The sequence below is a fragment of the Rutilus rutilus genome, assembly GCF_951802725.1.
Source record: "Rutilus rutilus genome assembly, chromosome: 2".
Lineage (NCBI taxonomy): Eukaryota > Metazoa > Chordata > Actinopteri > Cypriniformes > Leuciscidae > Rutilus > Rutilus rutilus.
In genome coordinates this window covers 35,569,870-35,587,499 of record NC_140210.1, presented here as the reverse complement: position 1 = coordinate 35,587,499, position 17,630 = coordinate 35,569,870, and the positions used below count along the sequence as shown (strand labels likewise).

At 36.7% G+C, this 17,630-nt stretch overlaps 1 protein-coding gene across 2 annotated transcripts; it reads right to left on the bottom strand.

Moving 5' to 3' along the window:
- Window positions 1–2: 2 nt before the first annotated feature.
- LOC311286161 (sodium/hydrogen exchanger 9B2) lies at window positions 3–17,424 on the bottom strand. Of its 2 annotated transcripts, XM_084402235.1 has the most exons (13): window positions 17,350–17,424; window positions 16,578–16,755; window positions 15,220–15,433; window positions 13,197–13,367; window positions 11,530–11,672; window positions 11,215–11,342; window positions 10,954–11,129; window positions 8,456–8,562; window positions 8,178–8,327; window positions 7,876–7,984; window positions 6,354–6,490; window positions 5,998–6,181; window positions 3,058–3,289 (listed from the first exon to the last, which is right to left on the bottom strand). In XM_084402235.1, the coding sequence occupies exons 2-13, from the start codon at window positions 16,668–16,670 to the stop codon at window positions 3,198–3,200; spliced, it is 1,704 nt and encodes a 567-aa protein (XP_084258361.1). In that variant the 5' UTR covers window positions 16,671–16,755; window positions 17,350–17,424; the 3' UTR covers window positions 3,058–3,197. The 2 variants fall into 2 exon arrangements, with proteins under 2 accessions (XP_084258362.1, XP_084258361.1); XM_084402236.1 differs by lacking the exons at window positions 3,058–3,289; window positions 17,350–17,424 and adding an exon at window positions 3–1,381 and having other exon boundaries at window positions 16,578–17,333.
- Between the last annotated feature and the right edge of the window lie 206 nt (window positions 17,425–17,630).

Sequence of the window (17,630 nt, the reverse complement as noted above, 5' to 3'; positions counted from 1 at the left end):
TTTTGCCTGTCATTTACTAACAATGCATGTCATTCATTTTCTGCAGCAATACATCTACAAATTAAAATAACTACACATACACCATACAAAATAAAAATACAGGTCGAATACTCTTTAACAGTAGTCATTTAATAGCTTAAAGTAAGAATGACTGTATGCAGCATTACCGATACTCTATTTTGAGACAAAACCACAATACAAAATCTTGTAAAAATGTAAGCAGCAAACTTAATCCACTAATAGTGTTCCCTTCACATGAGTCTATAACAATCAAATACACATTTTATGAAAAATAATAATATTAATTCACAATAAATATTGCTCATGAAAAAATAACATGATGAACTGTGCAAAGGGAAATATATGATTTTTCTTTCTACTTCTAATAAAAAATAAAAAAAAAATAATAAAAAAATCCTAAACTTTCTTTAGGTCCTAAAATTACTTCCACTGTAAACACAAAATATAATTGAGCTCCAAACTGACTTCAGAATATTTGCAGCTACAGTATTTGACTACTGTACGTGCAACAGGGCACCAGCAAAAACTCTGAATCTCAGAATGTAGGTCCGTGACTATGTTCGGAATAGTTACTATATACAAAATATGTATTCTGTAAGCCTACATACTCGGATGAAATACTACATTTGCCAAAATGTATTTGTACTGCAACTTGACCTTCCATTTCCAGATTGATGGATGAACTTTATCTGATCAGACTGCCAGATACTGAGACATTTAAAATTTAAAAATGTTTATGTCGCGTACTTTCTAAAAACCAAGAAGTCAAGGTTTTACTGGTTAGTATTAGGACCGTTCTTTTGGTGCCATCAGCCAAAGATGGGTTGTGTGACATTTTAGCAATAGAAATGGAACTAGAAGGCTGTATACAGTATATACAGCAAAGTAAAAGCAGCTAGTATTCCATTCCGAACATAGTCATGGCAACACTGGCCACTACATGTCTTTCTGTAACACTAAAATGCAGTCGCTGCAGACTGATATATTAATATCTGGTATGTCTATATTTCATAAACAACAGTTTTTGTACTCGATAGTGCTAAAAATGACCAATCCTTAGCATAACATAATCCTTTAAAATCCCACGTTTTAGAGGAGAATGAGAAGTGTTCGAAGTGATTTTCATTCACCTTAGAAGGTAAGGTTTCTTCATCAGAAAAGCATGTCTGCCCAATTTTGCACTCTGACTTCAGTCGGTCGTCGTAATAATGAGTTTGAGAATCAAACTTCGAGGACAAAAAGGATGATCAGCAGCCTTGAACGCTGGGGTGTCACTTCCCAGAAGCACTCCAGGAACATCACAGGGCACTTTCATATGTCACCGGTGTCCCTGATGCAGACAGAGCACCTTGACTGACAGCTGCGATTCAGAAAATGACAATTAAAACAATGCATGCATTTAATACAATGAAGAATGTTTCAACAGTACCTGTCAAAAGTTTGGAAACAACAATTTTTTTATGTTTTGAAAGAAGTCGCTTATGCTCACCAAGGCTGCATTCATTTAATCAAATATACAGTAAAACAGTACTATTGTGAATTTAAAATAATTGTTTTCTATTTTAATTCATTTTAAAAGAAATCATTCCTGTGATGATAAAGCTGAATTTTCAGCATCATTACTCCAGTCTTTAGTGTCACAGATACGGTGTGTGCTAATATAATTTTTTGCACAAAACACAGGTTTATGAATTTGTAGCAAACTGAATCTACTGGGGCCCGTTCTTCGTACGTTGCTTATTACATCCGAGATCAAATGACACATCCAAGATGATATCATCGTGCGAATCATGATCTGGCTAACTCGGTTCTTCGAACACACTTGCCGGATATGATTAGTATCGCTGGATTGAGTTATCTGAGATAATTGCGTGTTCATGCGCTGGTTAAAAGGGGATATGTATCGATAGTAGAAACAATGATCAGCAACGCTGCTATTGGCTGTTCAGCGTGGCCAAAGAGCGCGCTCAGTTTTTCTCCTCAGCAGAGCAAGAACTATGCCTAATAGTCGAAGTTTATTCGGAATTTTAATGTTTAATCAAAACGCCAGGGAACACCTCAAAGTCTGCAAAAGCCAGGAGAGAGGGCTGGCAAAAAGTAGCAGACAATTAAAAATCTGTTAGAAGTGGCCATGTTAGATGTTTTTATCACTTATTAGCCTATATTTTTGTATTTTAATAATTGCATAATTACTTTGTTCATTGTAATGTCAGAGTCACCACACTAGAACATGGGAACAAATAAAAGTGAAGTACAAAAATATGGTAATTTTTAGTTATAGTCTCTTTTATAAAAGGCACTGTTAAATAAATGGTTGTCTGTTTATAAAAGCAACCAAGAAAAAGGCTGAGAAAAGAAAAGATCTTAGTAGCCTACACTGTAAAATAATTTGTGCTGCATTAAATTAAGGCTGTATAGTCATTTCAACTGTTAAATCTTGAGTAATGATGAATTGCTTTGACTTGTGAAAGTGAAAACTGATAAACTTATGTTAATGTAAAAATATTTTGCCATGAGTTATTGATCACATTTTTCCCGAGTGTAGTTCATTGTAATGACTTGAGTTTTCCTCTTTTGTTCACTTTTACATAATACACCAACACTTGTACCCAAGAAAGTGGAGCTGAAATATGTGCTGTAAGTGGACATTTTCTAACTTTCCAAAGGAAAGAAAGTATAAGACTTTGTAATGTCCATTTGTTTCCATTGCACTGGACAGTGAATAAACCCTCTCAGATAACTGTCATATGGAGGAACTAGCCTACCTGCAAGTGCATAAATAACTTTACTTAATTTATACTTGTATGCTTTATGGCTGCAATATAAGTTGCAGGATTCCACATCTACAGAAAGGCCTACAGAAGAGTCTGCACAGACAGAGGAGACATAGGCCTACAGGTGGGCAGTGTAGAGCCAACTTTTCCTTTTTATTTGTTGCATGAGGCATGTGTCTAATATCACTTGACCACTGGCTTTTCTTTACAAAGAACAATTGAAATAAAACTCATGGAACTAAGCATATTTGTCTTTTATTAAACATTTAATGAAAAGTGTTGTTTTTTTTGGCAATGTTGTGTAATATGGCACATGCAACAATGTCACAGGCCCTGTCAGGTGTGCAACCCCTCAGACTTTTCAGACACTGAAATCTTCCCTTTAGATAGCCAAAGTTCATTTCATTGTGTGCCCTTGTCCTGGCTAGAGCTGCATTGTAACTGGAATGGGGTCATAAAACACCTGTCTGCAGGCAGGAACATGTCATAATCACCTATGAAAAAATGCAGTTCTGTTAGGATCAGCATAAGTGTATGTAATACAGTGAGCTTGATATTTAATTGTGGAACTTTTCTTACCACTTTCAAATAATTTGCATAAATGTGAATCTCTGAAAATTCTTAAGTCATGCACAGATCCTGGCCATTTTGCTTTCACATTTGTGATATGGAAGATTTTAGTCAACTGCCTTTTTTTTATTTGATATGATATTACTAATCTGGAATATTAAGAATCACAATAGTAACTGGGCTGCACATTTACATTGTGAATCCCCTTTCTGTTCACATAATCCCCTTCATTGAGGCCTTGATGGCAGTCTATGGTAGCCTATAGTCTATGGTACCAATCATGTTAGTGAAGCCTGAGTGACATATCTGTAATCGGCATGGTCATGATTGTATGATCTTCATAAAAAATTATGCTAGCCTAAAAAAAAAAAAAAAAAAAAAAAAACTGCTTTAGCCTACAACATTGGGTCTTAAGTGGCTTGGAAATGCCACAAAAAAAAAAAAAAACACTGTTTTTTAAACATAAAAGCGACAAAAAACGCCAATCTCACGAATCACAAGAAAAAATATATATCTCAGAAAGAAAGTGCACTATCGCGCTGCGCTGGACTTCCCGTATCAGCTCCGCTTATGAAGCCGGGATCTAATCCTGTTAACATGAAATAAGTTTGAGTTTGCGCACATGTTGCTATGACAGCAAGTCCAGGATGAGAGTTGAAGAACCAAACAATCCAAGATCATGCCAAATCGCCAACAATCAAATCCAGCTAACTGAGTTAGCGACGTACGAAGAACGGACCCCTGGTCTTCATTAAAGGGGCTGGAGCATTTGATTTATTTTCCCCAATTTACCACATTAGCAAAGTTGAGAGACAGCATTGTACAAACAATAAAGCAAACGCTGAGTGAAACTGGACAAAGGGTGTCCTGCTAGCATGCAAATTCTCCAAGCTGTGGCGATACATTTCCATGTGCATCTCATGTGGCTTGTTTATCTAAATGGAGTAGTTGTCATCCACATTATGTGTGTGTTTTTATATATAACTTTTAAGGCATTATCCTAACCATCATATCTCATATCCTTTTTTTTTTTTTTGAGCATGTGATGTAGATCGTGTAGATAGTTTACCTATCATGTAGATAGCAGCTTAACGGTCACTCACACACACCACACAAATAATGTTTAGATTTTGTCACGATTGTGAACAATTTCGCCACTGTAGGCTATTCATGATGCATTGAGAATTGCCATAGTAACTCACATCGTTGTTCATATGTGTATGTGTATATATATATATATATATATATACAGTGCAATGCATAAGTGAATACACCCATGCTAAAGCTGACTAAAAAGAGGAATAAAAAATCATATTTTGGAAATTGAACTTAATGCCTTAATTTAAAAAATTTGGAAAAATCCAACCTTTAAGGACACCAATTTTCTTTGTGAATGAATAATGTATCGTAAATAAATAAATGTTCTTCCTTAAAATACATGGTGCATAAGTGAGTACACCCCTATGTTAAATTCCCATAGAGGCAGGCAGATTTTTATTTTTAAGTATTTTTTTGAAAAGAAAATTGGTGTCCTTAAAGGTTGGATTTTTCCTAATTTTTTAAATTAAGGCATTAAGTTCAATTTCCAAAATATGATTTTTTATTCCTCTTTTTAGTCAACTTTAGCATGGGTGTATTCACTTATGCATAGCACTGTATATATACACACACACACATATATATATATACACATATATATGTATGTGTGTATATATATATATATATACACACACACATATGAACAACGATGTGAGTTACTATGGCAATTCTCAATGCATCATGAATAGCTGGATATATATAATCCATGGATATATATTTATATTTCACTCATTTGCTGCAAATTGAATGGCTGTACATTCATGATGTGAACCTCCCATTCCAGCACATCCCAAAGCTGCTCTATTGGATTGAGATCTGGTGACTGTGGAGGCCATTTGAGTATCATGAACTCATAGTCATGTTCAAGAAACCAGTTTAAGATGATTTGAGCTTTGTGATATGGTGCTTTATCCTGCTGGAGTAGCCATCAGAAGATGGTACACTGTGGTTATAAAGGGATGGACATGGTCAGCAACAATACTCAGGTAGGCGGTGGTGTTTAAACATTGTTCAGTTGGTACTAAGAGGCCCAAAGTGTGCAAAGAAAATATCCTCCACACCATTACACCAGCAACAGCCTGAACCGCTGATACAAGGCAGGATGGATCTGTGCTTCATGTTGTTTACACCAGATTCTGACCCTACCATCTAATGTCGCAGCAGAAAACAAGACTCATCAAACCAGGCAATGGTTTTCCAATTTTGGTGAGCCCATGTGACTTGTAGCCTCAGTTTCCTGTTGTTAGCTGACAGAAGTGGCTCCAGTGTGGTTATTTGAGTTACTGTTGTCTTTCTACCAGCTCAAACCAGTCTGGCCACTCTCCTCTGACATCTGGCATCAACAAAACTTTTTCTTTCCTATTCTGATGCTCAGTTTAAACTTCAGCAGATTGTCTTGACCATGTCTACATGCCTAAATGCATTGAGTTGCTGCCACGTGATTGGCTGATTAGGTATTTGCGTTTACGAGCAGTTGAACAGTTGTGCCTAATAAAGTGGCCAATGTGTCTGTGTGTGTGTACAAATATCTCACCCCACTCAGGGTTCTTTGGTTTCTGCAGGAGTCGAGGGCCGAGCAGGCTGATGATGAGCGCTCCAATAGGAGCAGTGATGAGAATGGACAGCACAGCCACAGTGAGGACATCCATGCCGTACCTCTGCAGCTCAAGGTCATTCTTGGAGCGTGCCATGTCTAGAGCTGTAGAGCCTATGGCAGCCTGAAACCAATGACATAACAGGATTGTTCTGTTAGGAACTTACAAATGCATTTCATTTTTATTTATCATTTAGCTCACTCTTGTCCAAAGAAACAGAAGGAATGGGTGCAGGATAAAGACAATAAAACAAAAGTAAAATAGAAGGTGTTTTTGTTATACTAGGCAATTTTACCTGTACTGTGGCTTTCGGCATCCAGGCTAGAGCAATAAAGACTTTCTCTTTCAGGTTGAAGCCAGCTCGCAGTACCGAAACGAAAGTGATGAGCAGCCGTACCGTGAGTGCGATGAGCAGAGCTGCTATACCAAGAACTGAGGACATATTACATTAGAGAAGATCAACTGCATGTTTGTAACACTACACATGTGCAAATGTTCACACTGCTTACATCCCAGTTACTTTAGGGCTTTTCACACTGTGCTTAATCCCGGGTTATCGACAGTCTAAGTCCCGCTTTTAACCCTGTATAATGGAATATTTCACACTTGTAATTTAGAAGCAGGGTTATCTGCTCTTTTTACCCATGGATATGAATCCCTGCTCCAGAGCTGGTTTAGCACTGCTTTTGCGCTGATAACCCCGCGTGGGGTGCCAAATGTGTGCAGTGTTAGAATGTTAGGGCTAAATGCTTAGCAACCGACAACCAATCGCGTGCCTTATGTTCACATGCTTTGTGTGTTGTATAAAAAGCAGTTTCAGCATTTGAAGGAAAAATGTTAAATGGTCATGGAATAGGTGCCAACTGGGGAGAAGAAAAGACCATTTCATTCTTATCTTTACAAGTAAGGAAAAATTCTGGAAAAACATGACAGTACAGTTGGCAGTGTATAATATGATGATGGGCAATGTTAGAGCTTTTATACAGTATAAACAGGTCACATGCTGTGTTCGTCCAATCAATGACATTGTCACCATAAATATGTAAATAAGAATGTTAACCCAGAGTTTAGGAATATACAGTGTGAAACGTTCATTTATCAATATCCAGGATTAATTGTTAACCCCGGGTAATTTATGAGCAACGTGAAGTGTTAAAGGGATAGTTCACCCAAAAATGAAAATTCTGTCATCGTTTACTCACCCTCAAGTTGTTCCAAACCTGTATGAGTTTCTTTGTTCTGCTGAACACAAAGGAAGATATTTGGAAGAATGTTTGTAATCAACAGATCTCGGTCCCCATTGACTTCCATAGTAGGAAAAAAATATACTATGGTAGTCAATGGGGACCGAGATCTGTTTGGTTACAAACATTCTTCCAAATATCTTCCTTTGTGTTCAGCAGAACAAAGAAACTCATACAGGTTTGGAACAACTTGAGGGTGAGTAAACAATGACAGAATTTTCATTTTTGGGTGAACTATCCCTTTAAGCAAGATAACCCAGGATTTTGTTTATCTGGGGTTTAAAATGACCCAGGGTTAAAGGGATAGTTCACAAAAAAATTAAGTTGTTCCAAACCTGTATGAATTTTTTTCTTCTGCTGAACACAAAAGAAGATATTTTAAAGAATATGGGTAACCAAACAGTTGATGAAAAAAAATAACTATGGACTTCATACAGGTTTTGACCAACTTGAGGTTGAGAAAAGGATGACAGAATTTTCTTTTTTTTGGTGAACTATCCCTTTAACTACTTCAAGTGTGAAAAGCCCTTTCGAATGTTTCCCAATCAGCTCTGTTACTAAAACAACACTCACACACAGTCGTGACCTCCAAAGTACTAATAACAATCTCAGCACCAATGAGACCAAAGAGAAGAGGCTGGAACACATGCCAAAACCTTTCCACCACCTCCTCCACAAGTGCCTGAAACACACATACACAGAGAAATCAAACATGTGATCTTAGAAAACGTGTTGTCACCCTCTTATATATTTTTTATTCTATTACTTGGCGTTGTTGCGAAAAAATGTGAGTGTGTATAAATATGCGAATGAGAAAGAAAGTAGGCAAAACTCTCTTCTCTTTCACAGCTGTGTTTGGGAGAAGAGATTCAGACCTTATTTTTTCCCCAGCCTATTCCAGCCACAAACGCCAGCACCAGTGTACAAAGACCTCCTGCGCCAGGAATCCCGGCCACATTACTGCCAAACAATGCAAACACAGACAGCCCCAACACCAGAAACGAACGTTTCAGCACAAGGTTTCCCTATGTGGAAAGACAAAACACACAAATCATCAACAATCACGAAACCTGTTTCCCCTGACAACATCAACTCCACATCAGTTTTTTAATTCAACATGACCTTCATAATCATAAAGTTGCTGCTCACGTACCTGGTCTCTGCTGGGGAAGTAACGTAGAAAGTACCCTAAGGCCACACCAGTGACCGCACCACCTAACACCTCCAGTGGTCCTCTCAGCACATTTAACCACACTGCGCCTGCAGAGGGCAACAGAGAGCACTAATATAAACTGGACCTCTAACAACAAAGAAATCCACAAAACCTGGGCTGAGTTCAAAATCGCCACCTATACCCTTAAATAGGGCTCTTTTTTTTGGGAACAGACATTTGTAGTGGTGTCCAAAACCATAGTGGATGTTATCAAGTGCACTCATTCAATCCCACAATGCACCTGAATAACAAGTGTACAACCGATGTACGCTCAATGTCTAGAGAATACCCATAATGCACTGTTCCTGCGTCTCGCCAGAAGGTGGTGCCAGCAGCTGAATCCATCTATTTTCCAAACCACTGGTCCAATGTGGGTACAGCATAATATCAAACAGGTATAAATACCTGAATAACTGATTATTATATTGTTTAATAAAGATTTATGCATAGTTACCATGATCTTTTCATTACTACTGGAGCTGCATTTTGCCCAGTTTAAATTATTATTAAACAGCAAGCACAAACTTCGCAAAAGCAGCAGCCCTTTCGGCGCACTCAGTGGCCAAATTTGCTCACTTGTTTTCATTCACTTCTTTAAGTGAACTATATCAGTGGCCTAATGTAGGGAATAGTGAGTGAGGGTATAATGGGCGATTTCAAACACAGCCCTTGAGAAAGGACACTATCAAAGAAGTATCTAAAAAACATATTCAGAAACATTTAAATTTGTATGCGTTAATATACAAAATGTACAAATTCGTATACATACACTATTAAAAGTGTGGGGTCAGTTTTTTTTAAATAATGTCATATTTTAATGCATTAAATTGTTCAAAAGTGACAGCAAAGACTAGGGATGTCCCGATCCGATCCACGGCATCGTGCCGATACTGGCCCAAAACGCTAGATCGGATATCGGAGGGGAGAAAAATAATTATCCGATACCTATGATCGATACCTATTAGGGGTGGAACGGTACATGTATTCGTAATGAACGTACGTTCGGTGCATGGATTTACACGGAGAATACACGGCATAAAAATAAATAAAACTCGCGTGCACATTAATTAATGTGATACTGTTAGATACGCACATAGACATATGCGGGAACGCGCGTCTGTATCGCTTCAAACGCTCGCTTTATCATTATACTTGGACGCGCGAATGGATTCAAACTGTTCAAGCATCGAACTAGACGCGATAGACGTGAATTTGACGCTCTATTCGCGTTTGGTGTGAACACAGCAAAATGAACAGGCTGCGATGTCAAGATTGCATTGCTGGAATGTGTGTGTGTGTGTGTGTGTCAGAGAGAGAGAGGCACGGGCGCGATCGAACAGTGGAAACAGAAAAACATACTCCGTCATTTTCATACAGGACATCATTAAAACTGCAAAAAGTGTTTACACATTCTACATTGAATAAAAAAGAAAATCAAATGTGTTTTTAAAAGTAGTATTATTTTATACAGAAATAAATTATTTATAATTCAGATGAGAATAAAGTTAAAGTTAATTAAAATTTTAAGGAAACAAATATATTGATCTGAAATATAGCAAATTAATTTTAAATTCATTCAGGTTACCAAACATATCTCAAGGTCTTTTGAATAAAGGGTGGCAGTCTTTCATTATCAACTGTTGTTGTGGACTATATACTGGAGAAGTATTTGTTCTCCATTTGAGTGAGATGTTTTTATGTGGCTAATTGAGCAAAGTGCTTCCATATATTTTATTATTAGTAGTATTAGTTCAAGAATAAAATAAAAATATCGGATTGATATCGGTATCGGCAAATAGCCAAAGCTGCGGCATCGGTATCGTATCGGAAGTGAAAAAGTGGTATCGGGACATCCCTAGCAAAGACATTACTGTTTGAAAAGATTTTTCAAAATAAATGCTGTTCATTTCATCTTTCTACTCTCCAAACACTCTTGAAAAAAAAGTAACATGATTTCCTAAAAAAAAAAAAAAAATACTCATGCATAGAAAAAAAGAAGCATAAATGTTTCCCGATCACCAAATCAGCATATTAGAATGATTTCTGAAGGATCATGTGACTCTGTCTCCTGAAAATTCAGCTTTCCCAGCACAGGAATAAATGACATTTAAAAAAGAAAAATATTACTGTTTTACTGTGTTTTTGATTAAATAAAAACAGCCTTGGTGAGCATAAGAGACTTTTCTTTCAAAACTATGTAATACCAACCCCAAACTTTTGAAAAGTATTTTTTAGAATGTAGCACAATGTCATCTATTCTAAACATATTCTGTGCATCTAAAAGCGCTTTGAAATCCTCTGTAAGACTCCGTGGTTAAATGATTGATATCATGTCCAAAATCTCTTACTGTATTTATTTTATTTTATTTTATTTTATTTTAGTTTAGTTTAGTTTAGGAATATCCTACGTATTTGTTACATTTAGTCTTTTGGCGTACCTGTGGCGAAAGCTATGCCCAGGCAGGTGGTGAAGCAGGTAATGGCAATGATGTCATCAATGCTGCATGCTGCCATGAGAAGAGTAGGTATACCTTGCTCTAAACCATACCCTTCCTTATGCAGAAGCAGCATGGACGGAACCACAACAGCAGGAGAAACAGCCCCGAGAACAAACCTACAGAGCAGAAAAGCAGAGCTATTGAGTTGGTAGCAGTAGACCTTTCAGAGAGGTTCTTATCTTATCAGAAACAGCGGTTTACCCTAAAATAAAGCCCCAGATCCATGGAAGTCCCAGTATTAAATAGGAGACCACAGCCATAGTGGTTGCCTCGCAGGTGAGAGGGAACATGGACAAACGTAAACACACAGCTTTCAGCTTCTTCAGAGCCTGAAGCACACATAAAAGTATTATGTTAGTACAAAACAATTTAGTGAAACCAATTTTTCTTACTGTACAACCTTCATTAAATGAAAAGTCATATATGGGATTGAAATGGATATCAAAAAACAATTAAGTTGGCTGAACTTTGAAAGAGTTTGAAGGCAAATCTTCTCAGGCTGATGCAGTTTCATACCTTGCCATCTAATTGTAAACCAGCCTTGACCAGAATGACACCCAGGGCGATGTTCCTCATAGAAGCGGACCATCTTACATCAATGTAAACAGCATCTGTCACCACAGGGATGTTTCTGAGGATAAAGCCTGCCAGCAGCATGCCTGCGGACACACACAGAGTGAAATAACACAAACAGAAATCTCATAGTTATTCATAACACTGAAACTGAAACTGACCACTTTGTCAATACAGGAAAAAAGAATAACACAGTCTGTTTATCTTTGAGCAGTGGGGAAAATTAAATTATACACTACCGTTGAAAAGTGTGGGGTCTGTAGAGCAAGTAGAGTTAAAAAAACAACAAAAACTCTTATACCCATCGAGGCTACATTCTGTTTTTAACAAAAATAAAGAAAAATATCAGTAATATTGTGAATATATATATATATATCAGGTTTCAGTAGCTATTTCCATCCAAAGTTGTGAGCAAAATTGGAATATCGCATTAAACATTTGTGAATAAAGCACTGTTTCAATCCCATGTGTTTGAGTGGACAAAATTGTCACTTTCTGGGACATAGGCACAAAATATCTGTAATAAAATCAGAAGTTCCTGCAAACGAGGAAGAAACTGTGGCTCTTTTTTTGTACATTATAAATTACTTGCATAGATGCAAATAAACACGGTCATGTTATCTTGGGTTCGGAGGCGGATGCCTGATGCTTGGGATCGCAATTGTGTGAGACAGGGAGGTAATGATACCCAACTATACCTAACAGACTTTGGCTCAGGTGTTTCAGAATAACAAAACAAAACCAACTTTTGAGATGCTGTGCAAATTATATTAATCAGCTGGTTAGTCCAGACTCAGAGTTTGTTTGTTTTTGTGCATTTAGGGATTTATTCAGTAAATGTGTTTCCATCGTAGTTTATGCACGTCTTCTTATTGGATCAAAAGCACAGATATGTTTTTATGCATATTTATAGAATTTATGCACATTTCCATCCAGCATTTTTTAATGCGATAACCCAAAATTCATTCAATGAAATGCATGAAATAGGTGGATGGAAACATAACTAGTGTCACATGATTCGGTGATTTTGGTGCTCAAGAAACATTCTTTATTATTATCAATGTTTAAAAGAGTTGTGATGCTTAATATTTTTGTGGAATCTACAATACCGTTACATTTATTTTAGGATTTTTTGATAAGTAGAAAGTTCAAAAGAACAGCATTAATTTGAAACAGAAATATTTTGTAACATTATAAATGTCTTTACTGCCACTTTTGATCAAAATAGTAGATCCCTGCTGATTAAAAGTGTAATTTCTCAAAAAATTACATAAAATTGTACAGACCCCATACTTGTACATGTTAACTTTCAAATAAGTAGAAGATGATGAGGTAGAAGGTTCTTATCCAAGTAAGCATCAGATATGGTTACATATTTATAAAAATAACAGGTAGTATACAGTATATGCTGTGAAGTATGCAGTAGGTTAAATTTCCATCCCTAAGATAGACATTATTTTCTTAAGATGCGGTCACATTTACCAAAACTTTACAGTCTGTGCTATTGCAATTTTTCATGAGGGCACTTCACTACTGACCATGGACCTTTTTCCCCCGCAAAATTTCACTAATGTGACCTCACCTTAAATATGTTAAGAAATTGCTCATACCAAGAAGGGGAGGTAAAGGTGGCAGGTTCGGCAAGTGTATGCGTCCAAACAGCTTTCCCCCGGCTACGGAACAAATAAACAAGGTCACGATGCCAAAGAGGTTTCCGCCCGGGAGACATTCCTTCTCTGTGATGGACCACACCACCCCAAAGAGCACTGCGGCCATGGTCACTGCAAGAACAAACAGATACTGGGTTCAATCTACCAGCAGATAGCTTAGTAAACATAATACATTTTTATCTACCATACACCACTGTTCAAAAGTTTGGGGTCAGTGAGATTTTTTAAAAAGAAATTACTACTTTTATTCAGCAAGGATGCTTTACATTAATCAAAAGTAGGGGTTAAACTGATGGTAGTTGATCCGTACGGACCAGGCCATCACGGTTTAACCATCAATTCAGTACTCGTGCACTGTTATCTGTGAGCATAGCCGCCCACACACCTGAAGCGCGCACACACAAAGAGAAGCGTTTCAGATAGTGCGCGAACAGCGAATTGATTACTCTTTCGCATCTCTGAACGGACACATACACACAAAATGGTATCAAAATATGTAGTATTGTCGTAAACAGTAAACAGTCGGTAAAGCCTTAAGTGAACATAAACGGTTGAGAAATAAATCGAATGTGTATCATTATATTGGATCCGTACATTCGCTCTTAAAGTGACAGCAACCTATAAATACCTGCTGCTGTCATTAATGTTACCGAATTTTTCCGAATATAAGACAATGTTTTTTTCTTAGAAATACATCTGAAAAACCATGGCCGTCTTATATTCAGGGTTTAGAATTTTATGTCAATAATACACCCGCAACTATAAGTGGTGCCAAATGCATGTAAAACGAGTTTGCAAAGAAATACGGTGTGTCAGAGTGTCATGTTAGAAGATCGCGAGCGCAAAAAGAACAACAACAAACAGTCTACCGTCTATGACTGTCATGTTTGCGTGCCTCGCTGACGGGACCAGACTTTCCCCGAATATGATTTTAAAATGTAAGATGGTACCCTGATTTAAAAACTAATAAGATTTCACTTCTACCGTTAATACAATTTTGGTAGGTTACATGGTTTTCACTATGAGAAAGTTAGCCTAATTGTTATATAAATCAGATGGGCTACAGCTTAGTTTTATGGTAAGCCAATTTTTTTTAAAATGTGATCATTAGTATATTTTACCAGTATTTACCATACTTTCAAAACAAAAAATTAAATATGAAAAATATGCAGTATGAAAATTATTTTCAAATAAAAGCTTCTTTTTTTTTCTTTTTTTCCAAAAGGTGCATCGTCGCCTTATGTTTAGAACAATACGGAAATCAAACAACAAAACACAGCTTTAACAAAAATTCATCTATATTTAATTTATACAGTGAACACTATAGTGTTATTTTACATTTAGGCCTAATTATCACATTTCTGCAACTGATTACACTACAGTTAGACCTCACTTTATTTGTAACTTTGTTATATTATATTTATCTGTGCTTGAAATTAGTGTAGGCCTATTTGATCTTATTTTTTTTAATGACTGTTCACTTGTCTTTAATAAATGTTTGAACCTTATTAGTTAGGCTAGTAGTTTTTGTGGTGGTATTGAAGTACTTAAAGTGTGCTTTAAGTAATAAATGGAAAGCAAAGTTACATTTGATCAAATAAATGTAGTCTTAGTGAGCATTTAGAATTTACAAGACTTTAAAATATCTTTTTTTTTTTTTATCTTAGCGACCCCAACATTTTTAAATGGTACACTGTAAAAAAAAATGATATGATCAATAACTTATGACAACATATGTTTCTACATTGCTTTAACTCATCAAAATAAGTTAAGCAATTTTCAACTTTTTTTATACAAGATTCAACTAATTTTTTTAATCAGTTTAATGTGATTTAAGTTAAAATGACTTAAACATCCAAGTTGATTGTACTTAAAAAATTGAAGGCAGCAACTTTTTTTTACAGTGTAGTGCACATGCAAACTCTAACATCAGGTTTTGGAAGATTATAGACTCTGTTCTAACCTTTGGTGATAACTGCAGCCAGCAGGCCTCTGGGTGGGCACGGGCATAGTCTGCGCAACCAAGGGCAGCATTCGTACGGAGGGTCTGTGTTGGTGTAAGCGTCAACTGAAGACACCGGTCGAGGGACATACGTCGTCTCCTCAGTCATACTCAGATTGGGGCTCTCCGAGCGCTTCGGAACCACAAGGACTGTCTGACTGACAATAAGGTGATGCTGTATGAGAAAATGAAGAGTGAAAAGAGAAGCAGTGATCTTAGTAGCAAAATCTAAATTTGCAGATATTTTAACCAATCCAGAATATAGAATAGAAAAGTCTGAGACCACATCTATTGTTTTAATTTAAAGTCGGCAAGAAACTGAAGTTGTGATGGTATTTCTTTCTTTCTTTCTTTCTTTCTTTCTTTCTTTGTATTGTGACGTATATCCGAGTGAACGGCTTCTCGAACTCGAAGAAAAAATGTAGGGGCGGGACTGGATTTTGTCCATCGAGAATTGATTGCATTGTCGTAAACACGTCATCAGAGAAGAGAAGAGATGCTTACACTTTATTTTAAGATGATGTAGTTACATTGCACTTACTCAAATAAGTACTGAGTAATATTAACTAACTACATGTTCTTACAATAAAGTTACGTTTAGGGTTTGGTTTAGGGTTAGGTACTTATAATTACGCATAATTTACTGTTATTACTATAGTAAGTACATGTAGTAACGTGTACATCACCTTAAAATAAAGTGTTACCGAAAAGATGTCATTTGAATGTGGAAGGGGAAGTTATTTTGATTAGATTACAATGGTACAAGTTGTAGTCATTAGTAATAAATACTGCAATCATTTTTCCATAAAAAATAAGAATTGTCCATTTTGATATCATGGTGAGGTAAACCTGGATATAAACAAAGGATTTTGGGGGGAAAAAAGATGTAAAATGAAAACAAAAATAAGTTAATATAAAAATACATTATTTTTGCTTGACTGCTGTTATTAAAGGGGAACATACCAAAATACTTAAAAATGCCAATGTTATTTTTTTGTAATAATTTTTCCAGTCAATCAAACTAGAATGCAATATAGAATAATGTATATTGTCAATACACTCACAGTATTTTCTTATTCATATTTGAATCATGTACATGAAATACTGATCTAAAGCATTAAAATGTTTATCTAAATTAAGGTTATTAAAAAGTATTAAATCTTTCTTTCTTTAAGTCTTGAGATCAGCTATGAGGATACAGAACATCTCGGCTAGATAACAACAATAAAGGCAACGGTCCCATTCCATAGAACCAATTTTACAGCAAAATAGACCCAAGATAAGCAGCATAAAGTGGGGAAGTCTGAGTAATAACCTACTTCAGCATGATTTCCCAGGGCGGAGGCTGCATCCTCAGTCCTCTGTGAGTATGTGGAGTGAGCTGAAAGAGGTCTGGACTGGGCATCCTCCATGGCACTACACTTCTGCTCTATCTTTGCTCGGGTTTTCCAGCCATTGCACGTGCTCAAGACCGGCTCCTGCTCATTAAAACTTCACCTGTGTAAATATAAATAGCTGTTACTACATCAACTTATCGATAAAGCCTGCTAAGGTGTAATCAATGAGGAAACAGCCCGAGTACTAGGAGGGAAAAGCGACTGGTTTGTTAAACAAGTTAATCGGATTGAAACAGGACTAAACGCGACGCCTGGGCCATATGGTGGTTTATCAGACTGAAGAGCGCGTGGCATATGGTCTCTGTTTATAAGACTGTAGTAAACCACTCACTGAACATCACTGACATTACAACGTTTTTCGTCCATTTACAAACAATTTTCTTCAACTAATCGACTGTAGTGTCATATTTATTCCCCCTCGTTCCTCGTTCATGACGAAAGTCATTGTTTTGCGTGATAGAGACATTGTATTTTCCTATGTGATGATTATAATTGTTGCGATCAAAAATAAATCAGTTGACTGACATGAAATCTCATCTGAATCTCATGCTTTAATGTCTGTAAGTTTGACGTCTTCAAGTGATTAACCGGCATGTGCCTATTTGTCTATACAAAAACAAATGATACTGAAAATATACGCGCTCGCGCTTGATCGTTAAATGCGTGGATACAATTAATAAGGTTAATCTTTTACCCGGTAGAGGCATCCGGAAGTGTGAGTGACAGATGGTATGTGTTGTTATACCGTTCGTCCAACCCAAAGAAATAAAATGGTCCAATCAGGCTATCTTCACAACCCCATTTCTGACAAGTCCCGTCTCCTGCGCAGCATGATTGGCTAGATTTGACAGCAACGGACCAATCACAAGCCGTCGTCAAAAGACTTCTGCTCATGATCCCCTAATCATGCGGCATCCACGATGTTTAATTATTTATATGGTTCCTTCTGAACATATATAAATGCCACATATAATA